This window comes from Solanum lycopersicum, chromosome 9 (assembly GCF_036512215.1).
Source record: "Solanum lycopersicum chromosome 9, SLM_r2.1".
Classification (NCBI taxonomy): domain Eukaryota; kingdom Viridiplantae; phylum Streptophyta; class Magnoliopsida; order Solanales; family Solanaceae; genus Solanum; species Solanum lycopersicum.
Genome location: NC_090808.1, coordinates 18123205 through 18147793, shown reverse-complemented (window position 1 = coordinate 18147793; position 24589 = coordinate 18123205). Strand labels below are relative to the sequence as shown.

General features: G+C 37.7%; 1 protein-coding gene across 1 annotated transcript; it reads right to left on the bottom strand.

Annotated features, from left to right (window-relative positions):
- Positions 1-20985: 20985 nt before the first annotated feature.
- On the bottom strand, positions 20986-22149 carry LOC138338400 (uncharacterized). The gene is made up of 2 exons (XM_069289356.1): positions 21857-22149; positions 20986-21637 (listed from the first exon to the last, which is right to left on the bottom strand). The coding sequence occupies exons 1-2, from the start codon at positions 22147-22149 to the stop codon at positions 20986-20988; spliced, it is 945 nt and encodes a 314-aa protein (XP_069145457.1).
- Positions 22150-24589: the final 2440 nt, after the last annotated feature.

Genomic DNA, 24589 nt, shown 5'->3' with positions numbered 1-24589 from the left:
GGAGTCATACTTACCCATTGTCTTGGGAAGACCAACCACGAAGTCCATTGCAATTCTTTCCCACTTCCATTCAGGAATGAGCATTCTCTGAAGTGTGCCTCCAGGCCTCTGGTGTTCATACTTTACTTGCTGACAATTTGGACATTTGGCAACAAACTCCACAATGTCACTCTTCATTCTACTCCACCAAAAGTGTTGCTTTAGGTCACGGTACATCTTGGTTGCACCAAGATGTATAGAGTACCTTGAACTATGAGCCTCTGTCAGAATAGCGTTGATCAAATCATCAACGCGGGGTACACATACCCTTCCCTTGATTCTCAAAACACCTTCCTCGTCGATTGTTGCTTCTTTAGCCTCTCCTCGCAACACTTTATCTCGGATCCGGATCAATTTCTCATCATTAAACTGCCTTCCCTTAATCTTGTCAAGAAAGGAAGATCTTGCCTTCATACAAGCTAACAATCCTCCTTTCTCATTTACTTCTAACCTCATAAAGTTGTTAGCCAGAGTCTGAACCTCTCTAGCCAATGGACGTCTAGAAACTTGCAAGTGGGCTAGACTTCCCATGCTCCCTGCCTTTCTACTTAAGGCATCTGCCACAACTTTAGCCTTTCCCGGATGATACAAGATGGTGATATCGTAGTCCTTCAGTAGTTCCATCCATCTCCTCTGTCTCAAATTCAAATCTTTTTGAGTAAAGACATACTGTAGGCTACGATGATCTGTGTACACTTCACACTTAGCCCCATATAGATAGTGTCTCCATTGCTTTAAGGCGAACACTACCGCAGCCAATTCCAAATCATGGGTCGGATAATTACGTTCGTGCACCTTTAATTGCCTTGAAGCATAAGCAATTACGTTCTTCTCTTGCATTATCACTGCACCCAAACCCGAATAGGATGCATCACAATAGACAATGAAATTCTTACCTTCCACTGGCAGGGTAAGGATTGGTGCAGTAGTCAACAAGGTCTTGAGCTTCTGAAAGCTTTCTTCACATTCATCCGACCATACAAATGGAATATTCTGCTTAGTCAAGTTCGTCAATTGGGAAGCAATGGAAGAGAATCCCTTGACAAATCGACGGTAGTAGCTAGCTAAACAAACAAAGCTCCTTATTTCTGACACATTAGTAGGTCTTACCCAATTCTTCACTGTCTCAATCTTAGAAGGATCCACCATCACCCCATCCTTAGAAACCACATGCCCCAAGAAGGACACTGCATCTAGCCAAAACTCACACTTGGTGAATTTGGCATAAAGCTTTTTCTCCCTCAACATTTCCAATACCATTCTCAAGTGCTCCTCATGTTCCTTCTTGCTCTTTGAGTATACCAATATATCATCAATAAATACGATCACAAAGAGATCCAGATATGGCTTAAAAATCCCATTCATCAAGCTCATGAAAGTAGCAGGGGCATTCGTAAGACCAAAAGACATCACTACAAATTCGTAATGTCCATACCTGGTCCGAAAAGCAGTCTTTGGCACATCCGTTGCCCGTATTTTCAATTGATGATAACCGGACCTCAAGTCAATCTTAGAGAAGACACAAGCGCCTTGTAACTAATCGAACAAGTCATCTATGCGAGGAATGGGATACTTGTTCTTAATAGTTACCTTGTTCAACTGCCGCTAGTCTATGCACATCCAAAAACTCCCATCCTTCTTCTTCACAAATAACACCGGAGCACCCCAAGGAGATGCACTTGGTCTAATGAAGCCTTTGCTCAACAACTCTTGAAGTTGAGCCTTTAACTCTCTTAACTCCGCGGGAGCCATTCTATAAGGGGGTATAGAAATGGGGCGAGTACCCAGTTCCAGATCGATGCAAAAGTCAATATCTCAATCTGGTGGCATACCAGGAAGATCTGCAGGGAACACATCCAGAAACTCACGGACTACCGAAACCGACTCAATTGAAGGTACTTGGGTAGTGTCATCCATGAGATGTGCCAAGAAAGATAAACACCCTTTACTAACCATTCTCTTAGCACGAAGAAAGGACATGATACGAACCGGAGTGGAAGTGTAGTCGCCCTCCCACAATAACGGATTTGTCCCAGGCTTGGCTAACGTCACAGTTTTAGCATTACAATCAAAGATTGCAAAATTCGGAGAAAGCCAAGTCATACCCAGAATTACATCAAAATCAACCATTTCTAAGATAACCAAGTCTACATAAGTATTGCTCCCCACAAAGTCACCAAACAAGACCTAAACACTTTTTCAACTATCACAGACTCACCCACCGGAGTAGAAACACGAATAGGCATGTCAAGCAATTCACAATGTAAATTAATGACCATTAGCAAATGCGGAAGATACATATGAAAATGTAGAGCCAGGGTCAAATAATACCGAAGCCATACAATCACAAACCAAAAGATTACCTGTGATAACATCATCAGATGTCTCCGCTTCAGACCTCCCAGGGAAAGCATAACAATGGGCCCTATCACCTGTCTGCCCGTTGCCCCTACCATGTTGTGCTGCAGTAGTTCCCATTTGTCCGTCACCCCGGCCGTTTTGGTGACCACCATTACCTCGGCCACCACGTCCGCCAGAATAGCGGCCTCTACCATGACCACCTCTACCTCTAGCTATTGGGGGTCTATTACTCTGTTTTGGACAATTCCTCCTAATATGTCCAGTCTCCCCACATCCATAACACTCCCTGGAGTCAAGCATAGGTCTCTCAGAGAAGTGTTGACCGGTCTGAGGTGGACCCCCAACTACAGTCTGTAGTGAAGACTGAATTGGTCGGACTGAGTAACCTCCTGAACCCTGTCCTCTAGAGTAAGAACCATTAAACTCACCTCCCTTTCGAAACCTTTCTGATGTCGTTGCCATGGTGAAGTCATCTGGCTTCACTCCCTCTACCTCTATCACGAAGTCTACCACTTCTTGAAAAGATTTCGCTGTAGCTGATACCTGTAAGGCTGAAATTCGCAACTCTGATCTCAACCCCTTCACAAGTCGGCGAATCCGCTCTTGTGGACTGAAACATAGTTGGGTGGCATACCGGGATAATGCACGAAACTTAGCCTCATATGCAGTAACCGACATCCTACCTTGTTCTAGGCTCAAAAACTCATCTCTTTTCCTATCCCTCAAAGTGCGGGGTATATACTTCTCTATAAACAAGCTAGAGAATGATGCCCAAGTCATAGGTGGTGCCTCTGTTGGTTGACACTCAACATGTGACCGCCACCACATTTTGGCGTTCCCTTGAAACTGATAAGTCACAAACTCAACACCAAACCGTTCTACTATACCCATCTTGTGTAGTAGCTCATGACAGTCAACCAGAAAATCGTAGGCATCCTCAGATTCAGCACCCTTGAAGACTGGAGGTTTCAATTTCAAGAACTTACTGAAAAGTTCATGCTGATCATTTGTCATTATCGGCCCTGTAGTCAGAAGAGGAAACGTGCCTATTTCCAATGAGGCATCCATGCGGGGAGCCACAATAGCCGCATGTTGTACCTCCAGAGCCTGAGGTGCTGGTGTAGAAAACACTGGAGGCGCTTGTCCTTGATCAGATAACCCGCTAAGATAAGCAAGAACCTAATTGATCATCTCTGGGGTAGGTTGGGGTGGTAATTCCTCATTTTGTACTTGTTCATTTTCCCCATCCTCCCCTTCTCTTACTACTTCCTCAGTCGGTGGAGGAGTCACCGTCCTAGTACCAGATGGGCCAGGCGTTCGTCCTCTTCCTCTAGAGGACGTCTTCCCGCGACCTCCACCGCGGCCTCTTGCTACTGCTCCTCTTTGAGCTACAGTCTCAGTGGCTGGCTCAGATGCATCTTGTCTTGCCGATGTTGATGTTGGCGCGGTTGTTGCTCTAGTTCTAACCATCTGCGAAATAGAGTGAAGATGGTCAGATACCAATTTGTATCACCTAGATACCAATTGGATCCAAGTAATAGCACGAAAGAAAGAAAGAAAGAATGAAATTTTCCTAAAGTCTTATAGCCTCTCAAAGAAAAGTAAAGGCGTCTCCCTACCGTTTCCTTAAGACTCTACTAGACTCGTTCTTGTTTGATGAGACCAACGAACCTAATGTTCTGATACCAAGTTTGTCACAACCCAAAACGTGTCGTGAGTGGCACCCACATTTATCCTCCTATATGAGCGAACCAACCAATCTAAACCCCAACGTTTCAAACATAATAAATAGAAAACAATGCGGAAGACTTAAACTCATTAATGAAAATCAATTGAATAACTTCTAAAAACTCAACAACTGTTATTATCCCCAAAATCTGGAAGTCATCATCACAAGAACATCTATGATCAAATTACTAAACTAAGAGTATTCTAAGAAGCTAAAATAAATAAAAAGCTAGTCCATGCCGGAAGTTCAAGGCATCAAGACATGAAGAGGAAGACCCAGTCCAAGCTAAAAGCATTACCTCACCCTGAAATCCGGTGAAATGAAGACTGGCTAGAGTTGCGGTTGAGTTGAAGACGACGGTACGTTTGCTGCACTCCACAAATAACAAAGAAAGAAACATACAAGTAGGGGTCAGTACAAACACAAGTACTGGGTAGGTATCATCGGCCAACGCAATATAGAAAATAGTATATATCAGATCATATCATAAATCAACTACAATACTCAATCTGTAGCAACAACATGTACAAGAATCTTTGATAAATAACGTCAAGTACACTCATGAGGACTCAAGCCTCCATATCATACTCATTTGGGAAATAGGTTCATTAAATTGAGTATATTAGCATCTTTCAAGATTCATTATCTTTATTCCTCTCGTGTCGGTACGTGACACTCTGATCCTCATCATACTATCCTGGTGTCGAAATGTGACACTCCGATCCCCTAATACTATGTGTCGGAACGTGACACTCCGATCCCCTAATTCTGCGTGTCGGTTTGTGACACTCGATCCCCTAATTCTATGTGTCGGTTCGTGACACCCGATCCCCTAATTCTACGTGTCGGTTCGTGACACCCGATCCCCTAATTCTACGTGTCGGTTTGTGACACCCGATCCCCTAATTCTACATGTCGGTTCGTGACACCGGATCCCCTAATTCTACGTGTCGGTCGGTGACACCCGATCCCCTAATTCTACGTGTCGGTTCGTGACACCCGATCCACTAATATCATTCTATTAATTCATCAAGCCTTCTCTTATGCCAAGGCATCATCATCTCATTACTTTAGTTCATCAAGCCTTCTTTTATACCAAGGCATCATCATCTCATTACTTTAGTTCATCAAGCCTTCTTTTATATCAAGGCATCATCATTAACAAGGGGTTTTCAAGATTTGGGATTCAATAGCTTAATCATGCTTATTTCATCACAATTATATAATCATATTCATGCAAGCATACAATTAAGCATATAGAAGTATAAGGTGGACGCTTCTCACCTTCCACCTACACCTTTAGATATGACAAAATGTATATAATTAGTACAAACACATGTACTAAGTATGACTTAATACATAAAATCATGAGAAACAGACATTTATGAGAAACATGCTCTTTTTTTTAATGAAAACATAATATTAAAAGTATAAGAACCACATTTAAGCACCAAACATCACATTTAGAACACCATACAAGTCATAAAATTTATAACATTTTAGGTAACATTACAGTGAAGTTACCATAACCTTACAGTAAGCCTTTCATTAACTTCATTGTAACTTCATATAGAACCACACATCAAATAGCATCAATCATACATCAAAACATATAGACATGAGATCCTCCTACCAAAGGTGATTCTAAGACTCACTTGAGTGAGTTATGAAGCGATCGCCAATACAATCCCTTCACACACACCTAAGAGATCTTTTAGACTACCTAAGATAAGATCATTCTCACTACACACAATAGCATACATATAATATGACATTCTCTTCCCAAAGGTTATCAAAAGACTTATGTAATAAAAGAAGAGACCGCCCATACACTCTCTCCAAGCTTACCTAAATAATCCTTAAGACTACCTAAGTTTAGATCATGTCTACTTTATCAATTTACTTTCCTATCTAGAGTTATTCTTAAGACTTCCCTAGGTACGACATGAAGTGACTATTCTTATTCTCTCTTCATACCTTAACTAAACAACCCTTAAACTACTCTAGGTAAGTATTTAGTCATTAGCCTAGTTTCCAACTTTAGTCATTGTCACTTTCGGGGAGCACCCCCTAGACATAACTGGCATCTTCGTCCTTATCGAGGACTAAGACTAACCTCTTAGCTTACATCATTACATTCATAGGTTAAAAATGCAGAAAAAATTTAAACTTTTCTTCTATCTATCATGAGGTTTACATAGACCTCTCACATACACGTAATATATATATTCATATGGAGTATACTTAGACCCTTCGTATAAGAAGATTACATAGTCTTAAAACCGTAGGTCTCATCTCATAACCATCTAAACAAGAGTACAACAAACAATTGGGCATAACACATACACTAATACAATAAAAGGCACATATAGGCTATATAATCTTTAGTACTCAATATAAAGAAATGAACATATTGTCTTACGACTAATCAATATCCGAATTTAGAAAAGGGCATGGTCCTCGAAGTGGCGAGGACTTATTTAACTTGAAGGATGAGAATTCCAAGTCTTCCTTCAAAAGTCGTCACAAGATCTTCAACGACCGGACCCTAACATATTAGGGAAAAGGGAGAAAATGGGGTTAGCATATCACTTATACTAAGTATAGAACCATATGAACACAAACATAAAATCATGTTAAAATGGGACATTTCATTAAAACATGCAATTTCCTTTGAAAAGCACCATGCACATTTCAAGAACCAATACAAGTCAAGAACACATATTCATTAAGTCATGACCACATTCATCACAATACCAACAATAATAAGTCTAGTCAAGTCAACATACATATAAACATAATTGAGCACATAGTCAAGACAACTCTATCATCAAGTCATAACATCAACAAGCACGTACAAGAGTTCATAACATCATAACCAAAGCAAGACTATTACTCATACAACCTCATTAAGTCTACTAGTGAAATGACTAAGCAAAGCCCCATAACCTTACTCAATCAAGTACCTAACAAGAACCACAACCAATGTCCAACTTCACATACTATATCTTTTAGACAAATCATCATCATACGTTAGCAATATAGACCATAGACATAATCATAAGTGAAACGAATGTCATATAGTGTCATCAACATGTAAGATCATCATATACATATCATTTACATTTATAAGTATATTCATACATAAGAACACCCTTATAAGACTTCCCTCAAGGCTAGATAGTCCAATGTATAAGTAGAGTCCCATACCCCTACCTAGACTAAGTCAAACCTCTCAAGGAATCCTAGTTAGAGTCCACTTTATTACTTCATTTTAATTTCGGGAGCATCTTGCCTTAGCCGACATAGACCACATGAGCCAATGTGGAATTATGTATCATGAAACCCTACCCCGAAGAAAGGTGGACTACTTACCAAGGTAGTACCAAAACATGAACATATTATCTACGTGGATTCACTAGCTAGTATACCTATGAGAGCAACATAGTTCAAGAACTAGGAGATATAGTTGGGTCCCTCTTTATGCTACATGAATTATAGTCTCCAATCTCATGAGTACAATCATGAACCTACCTTCCCTATGTGGGAAGGGACACTCCTCACTCTAGTTCACTCGGTGCTAAGCTAGAGTCCCATTTGAAATGTATTTAGTGCCTTTATAATCATCATATCTTAATGTAGGTCATAGGGTCTGCCCCTTATATAATCATCATCGTCATGATAACTTAATAAGAATTGCATGAGTATTGTCCTTTCATTAAAATTCATTCATGTGAGGTTAGGCAATTTACATATCACACCATAATAAGGCACATTGGTAAGTTATCGCCATCCTTATAATATTTACATCTTAGCCAAAAACTCACAAACCATAGTTTAAGACATTTCAATTCAACATCATACCAACCCTATCAATCTTAATGTAAGGTTTACTTCAATACAACATCATCACTTAATCACAAGTTATTATAATTGAAGTAAATAATTGAGATCAGAAGAGTCACCCAATCTCCTTCACAATACCATCATCAAGGTCTTACCATCAACCCTCCAGTTCAACCCATCAATGGGTGTAATATCATTACACAATTGTAACCAACATAATAATAACGTCAATGGAATCACTATACAACATTCATCACTAGTTCATAACCTAGAATAAGAGACTTAGGTCAATTACTCAAGAACTAGCATAATTGGATTATAGTATATCACAATCTACTCATAATTGGCATGATAACAACATAGGATAGAAACTCACACACTAACCAAGCTAATTGTATAAATACTATACAATTCAATTCAAGATCACAACCTAAGGTTAAGGGGAAAATGTCATCTTCCATAAACTAGGAAAACGTATCAAGAATTATTATAATGTTACCATAATACATGTTAATCTACTCACAATAACCAAAAGGAATCATAACCAAGTAATTCACAAGATCAATATCGTAATAGAAGAAAACCCATCTAAAACTCTTTTTTATTGAAAAAGATTTGAAGGAACCCTTTGGGGAAAGAGATTCCAAAGGTGAAAGGAATCCAATATCTCACTAATTTATGAAGTAAGATAAAGAAACTTGATATTTTTCAGATTTAGAACCCTCCTTTGCTTGGTCATCAATGGGGTTTCTTTGGGAGAGAGAAAGAAGAGAGAAGGAAGAGCAATTGGGTTGTGCGAATTATGCGGGTTAGATAGTTTAATTAGGTTAGAGTCTTTATGTAGGCCATTAACAAACTTAATTACACCTCCCTTAATCCCTAAGTAATTAAATAACCACCTAATTAATTAATTTAACTAACCTAAAAATGTGCAGCAAAATAGTGCCTTGACAAACAACACAGCGACCAACGGGCCATTTGTTAATCGACAGGCACTGTTCATGGCCGTCTTGTGAAGTTGTTGTTTTGGTCAAAGAGTTGTCTAAAAGGACCTTTGGCCAAAATGTCTAAGTTTCCATCGAATCCCTGTCAATTGGAACACGCCTTATCGATGGGCCACGTTGGTGAACACTGTCCCTTGATAGCTTTTAGCCACTTTTGCAATGGTCCTCCTCAAGGGCCCTTGGTTGGTTCTTGGGGAGTCATACCCAAAATTTTCAACCATAAACCAACTCTAATACATGTTAGACACCTAACCTCCTAATTTCATTATTTTCCTACTCTTGAAACCAAGTCAAATATGCTGGCACACTAACACCTCTCGAACTAGTTTCAGGACGTCTTGGACGTTCTTTGATATTTTGATTCTAGCACTTCCTAAATGACTTAAATACATTATAGTTGACTTATAAATAGTGTTATAACTCTTATGCTCTCATGTTAGTCTCTAAATTAGGCTTTACACTTTTGGAGTATTACATTATCCCCCCCCTTAGGAACATTCATCACCGAATGACATTAAAATTCTTTAAAGGAATTAATAGACTCATGACTAGAAGACCAACCAACAACAACACATCAAAACATGAGTAAAAAATCAAATCAACATAATCTCATGGCCTTTTACACAATGCAACTCCAAACATCCTTTTTAATTCATGGGATTTCGACATTCATTTCATGCTTATTCATTATGCCAAGACTTTTTTCAACACAAGTCAACATGCTCAATACAATTCATGAAGGCACAATATACAAAAATGCACAACTTAAACTCAAAAACAATTAAAAAGCAATATTTTCAATGTTAGGCATAAAGTTCATTGTGATTCACTGTAACATGCACTTTTTGCACAACTTTACCAAAATCAAGGCAATTGAAAATAAACTAATTATTTTTACTACAAGTAGGAATAACTTACCTTAGTTATCAAAAAGATGGGGTAACGAGATTTCATGTCGGCCTCGGCCTTCCATGTTGTATTCTCAACTAGGTGATTCTTCCATAACACCTTTACGGATTCCACCTCTTTATTCCTTAACTTCTTTACTTATTTATCAAGGATTTGAACCGGAACCTCCTCATAATTGAGGTTCTCTTGAACACCGAGACCTTCAATAGGAATAATGATCTGGGGATCATCGATACACTTCGTAAGAATCGAAATATGGAACACAAGATGAAACGAAGCCAATTCACTAGGCAACTTCAACTCATATGCAACCTTGACAATCTTTTGCTAAATTTCATAGGGACCCACATAACAAGGACTCAAATTCTCTTTCTTGCCAAATCTCACCACCCCTTTCATAGGAAAATTTTTTAGATACACTTCATCACCTTCTTCAAACTCTAATTCTCTTCTCCTATAGTCGGCATAAGACTTTTGCCGACTATAGGCTATTTTCAAGGGAATCCTTATAATATGAACCTTCTCCAAAGTCTTGTATATCAAATCGGGACCTAAAACTGAAGACTTGCCTACTCCAAACCATCCAATTGGAGATCTAAATCTCCTACCATACAAGGATTCATTTGGAGACATAACTATAGATGAATGGTAACTATTGTTGTAAGAAAACTCAACCAAAGGCAAGTGTTTATCCCAATTTCCCTTGAAGTCAACTATACAAGCCCTAAGCATATCTTCAAGGGTTTGAATAGTATGCTCCGCTTGACCATCCATTTGGGGATGAAATGCGATACTTAACTTCACGTTGGTACCCAACCCTTTTTGGAATGACCTCCAAAACCTAGATGTGAATTGTGCACCCCTATCTGATATGATGTATAACAGAATACCTGTCACGAGCCACAAGTACACCCTAGAAATAGAGCATCCTTGTGTCGTCACATAACAAATGAGACTTCAAGAAGTTTCATCTAAGCCTCTCGTATCACTAATTGTATAATAAACATTCTATAATGAGCAAAAATTTAAAACTCTCTTCACACATGAAGAACTCTTTCATATACAATACACAAGCGGAAGACTTTCATTTAAAACATTAAATCTTTACAACATCTACTTGAACCATCTAAATTTTAGAGTATACAATATTTGGGACTAATCCCATACAAGACAATAAAATAAAGACTATGACATAAGGGACATGTGGATATTTTCCTCGAATCTATGAGGACTCACCAATACTTCATCTTCAAGCCTTAGAAATCTATCCAACCTCCATGGCACATCAAGGCTTCCAATTCCCTACACTTTAGTCAAAAAGGGAAAAGAAGGGGTTAGCACATTAGATGTAGCAAGTATAGAAGCCATGCAAGATCCATGAAAAAGGGACATTTAGTAATAACATGCTTTTCATGAATTTTTATTAAAACATCATACAAAAATAACAAGAACAACATTTAACAACTTAGAAACACATAAGAAATCATTTAAGAAAAAAGTCACATTTTTAGAAAATATTACAGTGAATCCACTTCACTCTATGGTGAACTCAATTCACTGTTACAGTGAAGTTCCTTCACTTCACTTTAGACATCTTCTAGTATGTAATTATCCCACATAAAGCTATCCTAAGACTCACTTAATTCACACAAAGAGAGACCGCCCATACAACCACTCCACGCATTGCCTAAATGATCCTCAAGACTACTTATGATGAGTCACATACACACTTACAAGACATCAACCTAAGAACATGAGATTCTCCTACAAAAGGTGCTTCTAAGTCTCACTTGAGTGAGTTGTAAAGCGACCGCCCATACAATCCCTTACACACACACTCAAGAGATCCTATAGACTTCCTAGGATAGAATCATGCTCACATAATAAATCAACACATAGATGATATGACATTCTCCTTCCAAAGGCTATCAAAAAACTTACTTAAGTAAATCAAGGAGATAATGTCCATGATTGACCTCTTCAAGATTACCTAAGTATTCCTTAGGACTACCTAAGGCATAGATCATGTCCACATAATAAACCAACTTCCCTAAGTAGAGTCATTCTTAAGACTTATCTAGGTAAAATAAGAAGTGACCATTCCTTTGCCCCCTTCACACCTTAACTAGACAGTCCTTCACTACTCTAGATAAGTACTACTTAATTTAACGTACTTTCTACACTTAAGTCATTACATTCATTAGTTCATTTAAGAGTCATTAATCATATAAAGGACATTCAAATAATGGTCTTGGACAAGACCTAGGGACTCTCACTAACACCTTCAAAGCCTGTTGTGAAATGTCTAGATAGCGTCCCATACCACCACCTAAACTTGATAGAACTTCTCTAATGCTAGTAGGTATCCCATATGATGAGAACTAGAAATAAGCGACATAGACCATGTTAGAAAACACATGGAATCTGGAGTTCTAACCAACTTTGATGAGGGGTTCTACTTGCCAATGTGTAGAACTTGGGACACATCCCATGTAGGCGCATGGTTAAGGAATATAAAGGGCACGCTTTGTAATCTAGTCTCATCCTTTAACTAAAACTACTTACCTTACCATACTTAATCAATGCTAGCCTTCGTTCTCATAGAGTAATTTACAATTAAGGTTCATATAAAAGGGTTCCATAACAAGTTCATAACCCAATCACATTTATCCTACCAAAGAGGTCCTTTTAGAACTACCTTCCAATGGCGACAAGAATCTCATGATGACTTTCCTAAGGACGTTCCAGCCAATCAACCTTAAATCCATCATTCTTTTACTTGAAGGATACCATTACGACTTTCGACTTCAACATACATAATCTTACCACTAGGTTCAAGGTTTCACATAAAGGAGCCTCTTAACATCATTCAAGGTCTCACATATCATTCAACATTCAAGACTAAGAGATTTTAGCATCCTAAGTCAAGACATTACATATTCATACTCATACAAATATCAAGTAAAGGACACAAGTAAACCAAGACAAGTCACCACATACTTCACCTTAACACATATTACTAGTCATTCTATAAGCACATAGGAATAACCATTATCATCCTTAATTCATCCTAAACACTACCATTATCATCATCAATATAACAATTATAGACTCATATAGTCAAGTAGGAACAACCATGTATCAACCCTAAGACTACACATAGAGCACATAGTCATAGTCTACATGATTTCCTAACATACATAGAAAGAACACATACTTTCACATCACTTCACATATAGATTGATATACTCATACTTCAAATAAATAAACTATACAAATCATCATAATACTTCAAGTAGTGCTGACAAGGCCATGATCATCATATTGCATAAAGTAACGCCCACAAGGCCACATCAATTCACATAGAACCTCCACCATAAGTAGACCATTCCAATAACAATAGAATTGAAGTCTAATTAACATAAAATAAAAGGAATTAGGGAAGCATATCTCCACTCCATCTTACAACTTCGATTTCAAAGCTAAATCATCAAATTCGATATCTTAAGGCCCTTATCCATGGCCATAACCAACAATTCAACATAAAATTCATGAAACTAGGCCAATTTACTTCACATTCATAAATCTAATACAACCTAGATATCAATTTACTATAATCGTTACATCAATTAAAACCCTATATGAAACTACATTAGAATTCATAAACCTTAAGTATATATCAATTCAATAAGCCTAATATTCAATAGATCTAAGAATGTACAATATTAAATTGATTAAATTGAAACATCCTATAAAACAATCAACCATAATCTATACATGAATCAAAAGCCCATAACGATCTACACATGAATTCATCAATATCAAAGCATGATCACATAACCAATATTTTAGTCAAATTGAGATATTTGTGAATGTCAAGGGTTCATGGAGAATTTCATTTGAAAAAATCAGTTATACATCAATAACATCATATCTTAACGTTTGAAAACCATTATGCATGAACCCAAGACTTAGAGTAGAAATTGGACTTTTCATCTTTTTGAAAACTTCAAAAATCATCTTTAAAATTGGATCTAAGATGATAGAAAGCCTTAGATGAAGAACTCCCATACCTTATTTTAAGAAACCAATGAAAATTTAAGAAGAAACTCCATTGAAGAACCATCTTCAAGCTCCATCTTCACCTTGAACTCACATGGAAGTTTTAGGAGGAACTTTTGGAGGGAATGTGTTCTGATTTAGGTGTTAGGGTTATAATGAGAGTTTAATGACTTATATACTCTTAAAATATTCATAAAAACTCAAAAAAAAAAAACCGTCCAAAGACTTAGTGGGGCTTGGGGTGAATTTACAACTTCATCCCTCAACTTAACATAAAACTGACAGGAAAACTCACAGCCCCATCGACGCCAACATTGACGGTCCGTGGTCTCAGCCACGCCCCGTCGATGGGGTCTCATGGGTTGTACCTGCAACTCTTCAACCTTCAGGCCAAGTGTATCCATCGATGAGACCCATCGACGGGCCGTCGTCTAATTGATTGGCCGTCGTTTGGCTCAGTCGACTGCCACTGCCTGACAATGTTGAGCTCCAAGTTGGGGTCCTCCTTTAGGGACCCTTGTGGGTCCTACATGGAGTCGTACCCATAATTTTCCAACCCAAATATGTTTTTATATGAGTTTAGTATGTATCTCATGAATTTCATCCAAAACAAACACGTAAAACTTGATGAAACATACATACACACACAAGGTTGTTTCAAGGCAATCCTTTCGAACGTCATGGACGTTTGACCTCCAAACTTCACGAAACTTTACACACTGCCTACATTCACTATAATAACTCTTGTAATGACCTTATAACATTATTAATCACATATAAACACATAAAACAACATATGAGGCACAAAGGTGACTTAGTCGTCGAACATCTTAGTCGTCCCTTGACTTTTGACTTCCAATGCACCTAAAATCTTAGACATTGCCTCAAACCCACATTTTAGACCATTTTAGTACCTTATACCATCACGACAACCTTGTTAGGTGCTATCTTCACCTAACTCATTTTTTGGGTCTTACAATACCATGGCGACACACAATCTCATCTATGAAGATCCTTGAATAATCCTCTGGCGAATAAGTAGACTTGACGGGAATAAAATGAGTGGATTTGGTCAACCTATACACAACCACCCATATAGAATCATGTTTCTTTCATGTATTTGGAAACCCTTTCACAAAATCAATATTTATGTCTTCCCACTTCCAAGTTGGAATTTGGATTTCTTGGAGTACACCACCCGGCTATTAATGTTCATCTTTCACTTATTGGCAATTTGGACAGTTTGCAACAAATTCCGCTATGTCCTTCTTCAAGCCTTACCACCAAACCACTTCTTTAAGGTCATGATACATCTTTGTAGAACCTGTATGAATGGAATAATGCGAACCATAAGCTTCCTCAAGAATACAGTTCCTCAAGTCATCAACTTTTGGCACACACAACCTTCCTTGAAACGTCAAGCATCATCCCGCATAAGGAGAATAACCCATTAAGCTTGCTAAGAAATGATTTCTTCAAATCCATCAATGATAGATCAAGGTTTTGTTTAGACTTCACTTCAACCACCAAAGACGATTCAGAGTTATGATGGACCATAAATACACAACTCTAGAATCTTCCATTCTAATCCTCAATCTAGCCAACCTATGAACATCTTTCACTAGGTCTTTCTTGTATTCATCTACATGAGGCACACTACCAATGGTCATACGATTTAGAGCATCCACAACCTTATTGGCGTTGCCGGGATGGTAGAGAACACTCAATGTCATAATCTTTCAATAATTCTAACCATGTTCTTTGTTGGAGATTCAACTCTTTTTGAGTAAAGACATATTGAAGACTCTTATAGTCGGTATACACATCAACATGGAAACCTCCATATTTTAAAGACAAAATACCACGGTCACTAACTCAAGATCATGAGTTGGATAATTGTAACAACCCGAATGACTATGCAAAGTAATGCCTAAACGTACCTAGAATGCCTAGATTAAACTAGGTTCACATGGCTTGATGCGCGTGGAACCAAACCTCAGAACAAATGCACCAGCCAAGCCAGACCAACTTGGTGAGTTAGTTGAGCTATTCAAGGCTGGGTGCAGCCATGTAGGGCACCCGAATATTAAGATTCATCCAAATAGGTCTTAACCGGACTTGAAAGGGATAATCTTAGGTTTGGAGGGTCTAGGGGTAAAATGGTCTTTTCTAGGATAAGGATAGTATTGTAATAACTCTAAGTATTTAATTAAGTAATTAATTAGTGTAATTAGGGGACGATTTGGGTCGAGTTGACCCGGATTAACCCGATTTACGAGTTAGGCTTCGCCCGGTTCAATCCTTGGTGGAAGCTAAATTAAGTTGAATTAATTGTTATTTAATTATCAAATTTAAGTAAGGTCATATTAATCATTTCACTTAAGTCTTAGTAAATTAGATTTTTAATTTAGATAACAAAGAGTCCTAGTTTGACTAAGTCTTTACCTAAAACTCCTACTCCTAAACTTACTCTCACATCTCTCCACTCTTATTATCACGTCTCTCCACTCTAATTCTCACGCTTCATCATCAGTAAAAGAAAAAAATCAAAATTTCATCACTCTTGAAGAAATTGTACGCAAAAAGTCAAAACAAAAACTAAACTAAAAACAAAAAGCAAAAGCATTTTTCTCGACGGGTTGCGCGTGAGGTTTCAGTGGTGAACCATTGTTTTTGTGGGAGTTGGAAGCGCATTGGATCAGGTTTGGAACGGTATTTAATGATGAAATAGGTATGGGTTTATCCCTTTTGGTCCTTTCCCAAGAGACCCCTAAGATGTAGTTATATTATAATCTGAAAACTAGGAATTCTATCCCTTTGTATGTCCCCGTCACTAGCTCCCATCAATTGTGGTAGGTTGGGTATGTTTGCTGGTAGAATTTAGGGATGTAACGTGTTTTCTTGATGATTATGTTCATGTATGCATACTTGGATTTATATGATTGTTAAGTATGTCTTTTTCAAAACTATGTGAAAATGGCATGTTAAATCCTTACATTTCTGTATGCAATTACTTGTAGAAATTGTGATGTTCATGGGAGGTGTAATGTTGATGAATTGAGTGAAAGCTCTTGGCCAAATGTAACCACAAAAAAGCACATAATAATGTATGAAATATCCAACGAATTGCCTAAGCATCTAACGTATAAATGTTGAGAAACAGAAATCTGAAAATTTTGTCTCCGCATAGGTAGCATTGAGGATTTGGGATTTTTTTAAAAAATGTGTGAGGTCATCAAGGATTGAACCTGAGACCTCAATGTATGTAAGTTGTTGAAAATTCAATAATAAAAATGAGGTAAAGGGGATTCAAAATGGGGTAAGGCTCGAGTGAAAAAATGAAAGAGGGAAAAATAAATAAAATGAGGTGTGTGGGGATCGAACCCACAACCTCTCGGATAGGTGAGGAAATTAGGAGAATTATTAAACAAAAGGTAGAAATGAGGTTGTGGGGATAAATCCCACACCCTCTTGACGTCAAATAAAAAAGGAAGGAAGAAAATAAAGAAAAAAAGTGTAGGCGTTGGGGCTCGACGTCGGGTACCCAAGCCAAAATTTTATATTAAAAATTAATATAAGACTAAGTGTTGCTCAAGGTATTTGAAATCGGGTTCCCTTGACCAATCTCGTATTGATACATAAGTCTTACGTGAATAAATAATTAATAAATGCCACCTATCAGAATCAAATTCGAGACCTTGGTATACTTACAAGATACATAAGTCTTGTACCACATAATCTTGGGAAAGTATAAGTCACTTTGAAGAATTATGAACAAAGCCTCATGGGTTGTACATGGATTTATAAGTCTAGCGTACGTTTAAAAATAAGTGAACCTAAGATGTATTTTATGAAATCACGTGACCCAGGAGGGTTAAGTAAGAGTGTGAAACACACTAAAAGGCCAAGTGCATTGGCATATGACGAAATGAACATTCACGTAATGGGTGAGTAATTATGAAGAGCTAATATGCTAAAGTTAATGAATGTTGTGAAAACATGATAAGAGGCTAATATGAAAGATGAGATCAATCTCAAATGAGACTAATAAGTGTTACCAAAAATTGTACTCACCTATGAGAGTGTAAAACTAATAAAGAGACCAGTTTCTAAGAAACACTCTAATGAAAGTATCGAGATTAATGCACACTTAATACTAATGATGAGATGAGAAATCATCTAATGAGCAATGATGCCCTCATTCTAGAATCCAGCTTCTATGATGTGTGAGATGAATATAATGGAACTTTATACGAAACACCAATAGGCTATCTATGAGTCACGATTACTTATCTCAGGAAGGCAGAGGTTCGTGTAAATATCATGAGAGGAGACTATCTGTTTAGGAGGGTATGGGTCTCCTTATATCTCATATTCTTTGAATCTATGCTGCCAACATAGGGTTTTAGCAGGGTTCATTTCCCTATATACGCTAGCATGTTTTGGTTTCACTTTGGCCAGTGATTCCACCTTTTTTCAGTGTGGGGTAGATACTGGATTAAAGTTAAGTTCCCAAGTAAAGAATGAGGCTAGCCTCATGTAATGCACACAATGAAATGAATGATACGAAAGTTGTTTGGATAGGATAATCAAGATGTGAACTAGACTTAAGTAGTGACACTAGGTCATTCTTGGTCATTGCACAGTGAACTCAATGAGAGTTGTAAACAACATCCTAGGTATATAAATGGATAAAAATGAAGTACGTATGAATGAATGAAGCAGACTCTGTGTTTGCTAAAGAAGGCTCCCTAGTTGAGTTCCCATATGTTGAGCCATCATTTGGGAATAACTAATGTTAAGTCCGTGATTCCAAGGTCTCACGGCATATGAACGAATGATATATGATATATGTATGTGCTAAATAAAATATGTTATGTGTTGTGTGCAATATGAAAAGAATGGTGATGCATGTTACTCTCATAGCATGACTTTCCTAATCTTATTTGGCAAGTCCAACTGACTTGGCTTTCCATAACTCATATCCTTAGGAGAGATCTCTTCTTAATCATGCATGTCCTAGGTGTGTAGTTGCATACACCCATACTTAGTACAATTGTGTACAAATCCCATACAACCCTTTACTTTTAGGTGCAGATGCAGGTGGACGCTAGAGCTTACGAGACTACGTTGAAATTATCCGAATGTGGAGCATTCATCCGTACTTGGTAGGCCCTCATGCTTTTGAGGATGCTTATCTCTTATATTCTATCTTAGACTAAGGCATGAGCTAGTAGAGAATGTTCCACTAGCATTTCTTTCATACTTACTTTCAGACGTCGTATTGGTGCCTTTTTGTCAACCTTATATTAATTCAGTTATGAACTAATTCCTTCATTTGAATATCTTATTATTAAATGGTTGGTGTTAACTGATGTGATATAATGCAAGTCTATGTATACTTTAAATCAACAAAAAGTTTGAAGTTTCCGCTAAAATTAACCTATATGATGTAATGATGATGTATGTAGGCTTGTCTGCAACCTCTGAGAGGTCAACGACGCCAGTTTCGGCTAGGGTCTAGACCCCGGTCGTGATAATAATTATTCTCATACACCTTAAGTTATATATAGCCATAGCTATTACTTTCCCGTGTCTAATAAGAACACACCCTAAGCCCACTCGAGATGTATCACAATATACAACGAAGCCCTTGGACCGGTAAAGTCAATATCGGAGCGGAAGTAAGCCTATTTTCAAGATTTGGAAGCTTCTTTCACATGCCTCCAAACACTCATATTTCACACTCTTTTGGGTCAAAGTAGTCAAAGGAGATGCAATGAACGCAAAACCATCCACAAACCTCCTATAATAACCTTCTAAACCCAAGAAACTCCTAATGTTGGTTGGAGTCAATGGTCTAGGCATATTTTTCACCGCCTCAGTTTTCCTTGGATCAACCTCAACACCCTCACTAGATATGATATGACCAAGAAATTCCAGCGACCTCAACTAAAACTCACATTTTCTATACTTGGCAAATAATTGGTTTTCCTTAAGTACATGTAACACCACCCTCAAATGGTCCATGTGTTTACCCTCATTTTTGAATATACCAAGATGTCGTCAAAGTAGAAAATGACAAATGAATCTAGGTAACTTGAAACACCTTATTCACGAGATTGATAAATGTTGCTGGGGCATTAGTTAGACAAAAGGACATTACAAAGAACTCATAGTGACCATATCTAGTCCGAAATGCCATTTTTGGTATATCCTCACCTCTCACCCTAAGTTGCTGATACCTTGATCTCAAGTCAATCATAGAAAAATATCTTGTCCCTTGGAGTTGATCGAACAAGTCGTCAATCTGAGGGAGAGGATACTTGATCTTAACAGTAACTTTGTTGAGTTGGCGATGATCAATGCACATTCTAAGGGACCCATCCTTCTTCTACACAAACATAAACCAGAGCACTCCATGGAGAAATACTAGGTCTAATGAAGACTTTTGTTTAGTAAATCTTTGAGTTGAGCTTCAAGTCTTTCAATTCGTCCAGCACCACCCAATAAGGAGGAATTGAAATGGGATTGGCATCAGGTTGGAAGTTAATACCAAAATCAGTTTCCTGTCCGGGACGGATTCCAGGAAGATCATTAGGGAACATCTTCGAAAATTCCCTTATTATAGTGACTAACTCAATGGGAGGATTTTTAGAGTCTAAATCTATGACTCTTACAATGTGGTATAAACACCCTTTTGAGATCATATTACAAGACTTAAGACAAGAGATGATACGACCTCTAGGAATAGAATTTCCCTCCTTCCACTCTAAAGCGGGTTCATTTTGAAAATTGAACTTGACAATTCTTGTTCTACAATCAATGGAAACAAACAATCATGCAATGAATCTATCCCCAAGATGACATCAAAATCAACCATATAAATTTCTACTAATTCAACATGAGTAACTCTATTGGGCAACATTATAGGACAATTTCTATATACCCTCTTTGCAACAAACGAATCACCTACCGGGGTAGTTACCACAAAATATTCTTTTAGAATATCAGGAAAATTATTAAACTTTCTAGCTATGAAGGGGTAACAAAAGATAATGTAACACCCGGATCAAGTAAATCATATATATCAATAGCGAAGACTTGCAACATACTAGTCACCACATTGGGAGAACTCTCTTGTTCACTCCTTGAGCAAAGAGCATAAAAGTGATTCTTCTTTGGAGGATCCATATCAGAACCACAAGCTTGAGATTTCCTACTACCCTTGTCTTGTCCCTTCAAATTTGGACAATACCTAACCTTGTGGCCACTCTTGCCACACCCAAAGCAATTGTTCGTCCAAACAAGGGAATCATCATAATTGTTCTTGCCACACTTTCCACAAGTTGGCTTCTTGTTTGGTGATCTAGTACCACTCCCCTTTTGAGACTTTGGGTTACACACCCTATCGTAATGAGCCTTGAAAAATCTGGTAGGAACTTGATTAGAAAACCTCTTCTTGAACCTACGTTTATCTTGAATGTCAATCTTACCCTTTGAAGAACCACCATCAAATGATCTTTCCCTCCTGGCATCCCTACTGTTTCTTTTAACCCTTGTCTCTTCCTCTTGTTGAGCATGAATCATGAGACGAGAAATGTTCATATTATCATGTAGCATAGACGAACAACATTCTTTCTTCAAGTCATGTGATACCTCCATCACAAAGTGTCTCATTTCATCCCTATGATCAGAAACCAAAGAAGGAGCATACTTTGGAAATTTAGTGAATTTCAGAAATTAGTCAAGTACACTCATACCTCCTTTACGAAGGTTGATGAATTCCTCCACTTTGACTTCCCTCTTCTCTCTTTGAAATAACTTATCAAGAAAAGCCTTCTTGAAGATCTCCCATGTCACCGCTCAACCTCATAAAGTCCTATTTTCTCTCTATTGGATGTACCAAGTTTGGTCCACATCCTTGAGTTGGTATGTGGAGAACTCGACCTTCTCACTAGTAGTCGACCCCATAGCATAGAAAATCTTGTAGGTTTTATCAATGAAATCTTGGAGGTCTTCCTCAACTTTGGACCCATAAAAAGTAAGGGTATTCATCCTTGAAAAATCCCTCAAACGGGAGGCCATGGTGCCAACATGTTGGTTTTGTAGGGGTACAACCTTCCGGTTAGCTTGGGCCGTCATAGCTTGTGCTTGAGTGGTGACATCTTGTGTTTGAGTAGTAATTGCTTGGGCCATTTTGAGAAGGCTGCCCTTATGTCCCATCCATCAAGGGAGGAGGATAGACCAGAGCTTGTTCATCATTATAAACTCAAGAGGAGGAAGTTGATTGCCTTTGGGAGGAACTCCCGCATTGGAAATCTCTTCATCAAGTCTTCGAGCGACTTCTCTTTGAGTATTCATTGCCTATAATCATAATAAAAGGATTAGATGTTGAGGGAACAAGCACGATATTGGATTTCCAAGAAAAATAAAAATTTTTCTAAGCATTTTATAGTTTCCTATTCATAAGTGTGGTGCGCTTCACAATTATGAATAATAATCTACATAGAAGTGTTCAAGCGAGACATCAACTCAAAATATATTCAACCTCATGCTCTGATACAAAGTTTGTCACATCTAGGGAGCACACCTAGACGTAACCTGCGTCGTCATCCTCATCGAGGACTAAGACTAGCCTCTTACATTATATACATTCTTAGGTTAAAAATACGGAAAAATGTAAAACCTTTCTTCTATATATCATGAGGCTTACATAGACCTCCCGCATACCCAAATATGTATATTAATATAGAGTATACTTAGACCCTTCGTATAAGAAGATTACATAGTCTTCTACTTTAATTACGCACACATATATATAAGATATAACATAGTCTGAAAACTGGATGTCTCATCTCATAACCATCTAAAAAAGATTATAACAATTGAGCATAACCCATACATTGATACATTAAAATGCACATATAGGCTTTACAATCTTTAGTACTCAATTGAAAAGAAATAAACATATTTTCTGAAAGACTAATCAATATATGATTCTAGAAAATGGCATTGTCCTCGAAGTGGTGAGGACCTACCCAACTTGGAGAGTGATAATTCCAAATCTTCTTTCAAAAGTCATCACAAGACCTTCAACGACCAGAACATAAAATGTTGGAGAAAAGGGAGAAAATGGGGTTAGTACATCACTTGTACTATGTATAGGACCATATGCACACTCACATAAAATTATGTTCAAACAGGACATTTCATTAAAACATGCAATTTCTTTTAAAAGCACCATGCACATTTTAAGAACCAATACAAGTCAAGAATACATATTTATTAAGTCATGAAAATGTTCATCACAAGACCAACAGTACTAAGTTTAGTCAAGTCAACATCCATATAAACATAATTGAGCACATAGTCAAGACAAATCTATCATCAAGTCATAACATCAACAAGCACGTACAAGAGTTCAACATCATAACTAAAGCAAGTCTATTACTCATGAAACCTCATTAAGTCCACTAGAGCAATGACTAAGCAAAGCCCCATAACCTTACTCAATCATTTACCTAACAATTACCATAACCAATGTCCAGCTTCACATACTATATCATTTAGAAAAATCATCATCATACCTTAGCAATATAAACCATAGACATAATCATAAGTGAAACCAATGTCATATAGTCTCATCAATATGTAAGATCATCATATACACATCATTTACATTTAATAAGCATATTCATATATAAGAACATCCTTCTAAGACTTCCCTCAAGACTATCGAGTGCAATGTATAAGTAGAGTCCCATACCCCTACCTAGACTAAGTTAAACCTCTCAAGTCATACTAGTTAGACTCCACTTTGTTACTTCATTTTTTCTTTCGGGAACATCTTGCCTTAGCCGACATAGATCTCATGATCCAATGTGGAATCATGTGTCATGGAACCCTACCCCGAAGGAAGGTGGACTACTTGCCAAGGTAGTACGAAAAGGAAATATTTTCTAGGTGGATCTACTAGCTAGTATTCCTATGGGGGCAACATAGTTCAAGAACTAGGAGATATATTTGGGACCCTCTTTATGCTACATGAATTATAGTCTCCAATCTCATGAGTACAATAGTGAACCTACCTTCCCTATTCGGGAGGGGACACTCCTCACTCTAGTTCACTCGGTGCTAAGCTAGAATCCCTTTTGAAATGTCTTCGTGCCTTTATAATCATCATATCTAATGTAGGTCATAGGGTCTACCCTTTATATAATCATCATCATCATATCTTGATAAGAATTTCATGAGTATTGTCCTTTCATTAAAATTCATACATGTGAGGTTAGCCCGTTTACATATCAGACCATAATAAGGCACATTGGTAAGTTATCGCCATCCTTATAACATTTACATCTTATCCAACAACTCACAAACCATAGTTTAAGACATTTCAGTTCAACATCATACCTACCCTATCAATCTTAATGTAAGGTTTACTTCAATACAACATCATCACTTAATCACAAGTTATCACAACTGAAATAAAGAATTGACATTAGAAGACTCACCCAATCTCCTTCTCAATACCATCATCAAGGTCTTACCATCAACCCTCCAATTCAACCCATAAATGGGTGTAATATCATTACACAATTGTAACCAACATAATAATAAAGTCAATGGAATCACT

What these genes read in the sequence shown, in the direction of transcription:
- LOC138338400 (XM_069289356.1), bottom strand. Translation starts at nt 22,149, where the DNA reads ATGGCCCAAGCAATTACTACTCAAACACAAGATGTCACCACTCAAGCA. An exon ending in AAGGATGTGGACCAAACTTG is followed by an intron (nt 21,638 to 21,856) that starts GTACATCCAATA and finishes TTCTGATCATAG; the next exon opens with GGATGAAATGAGACACTTTG.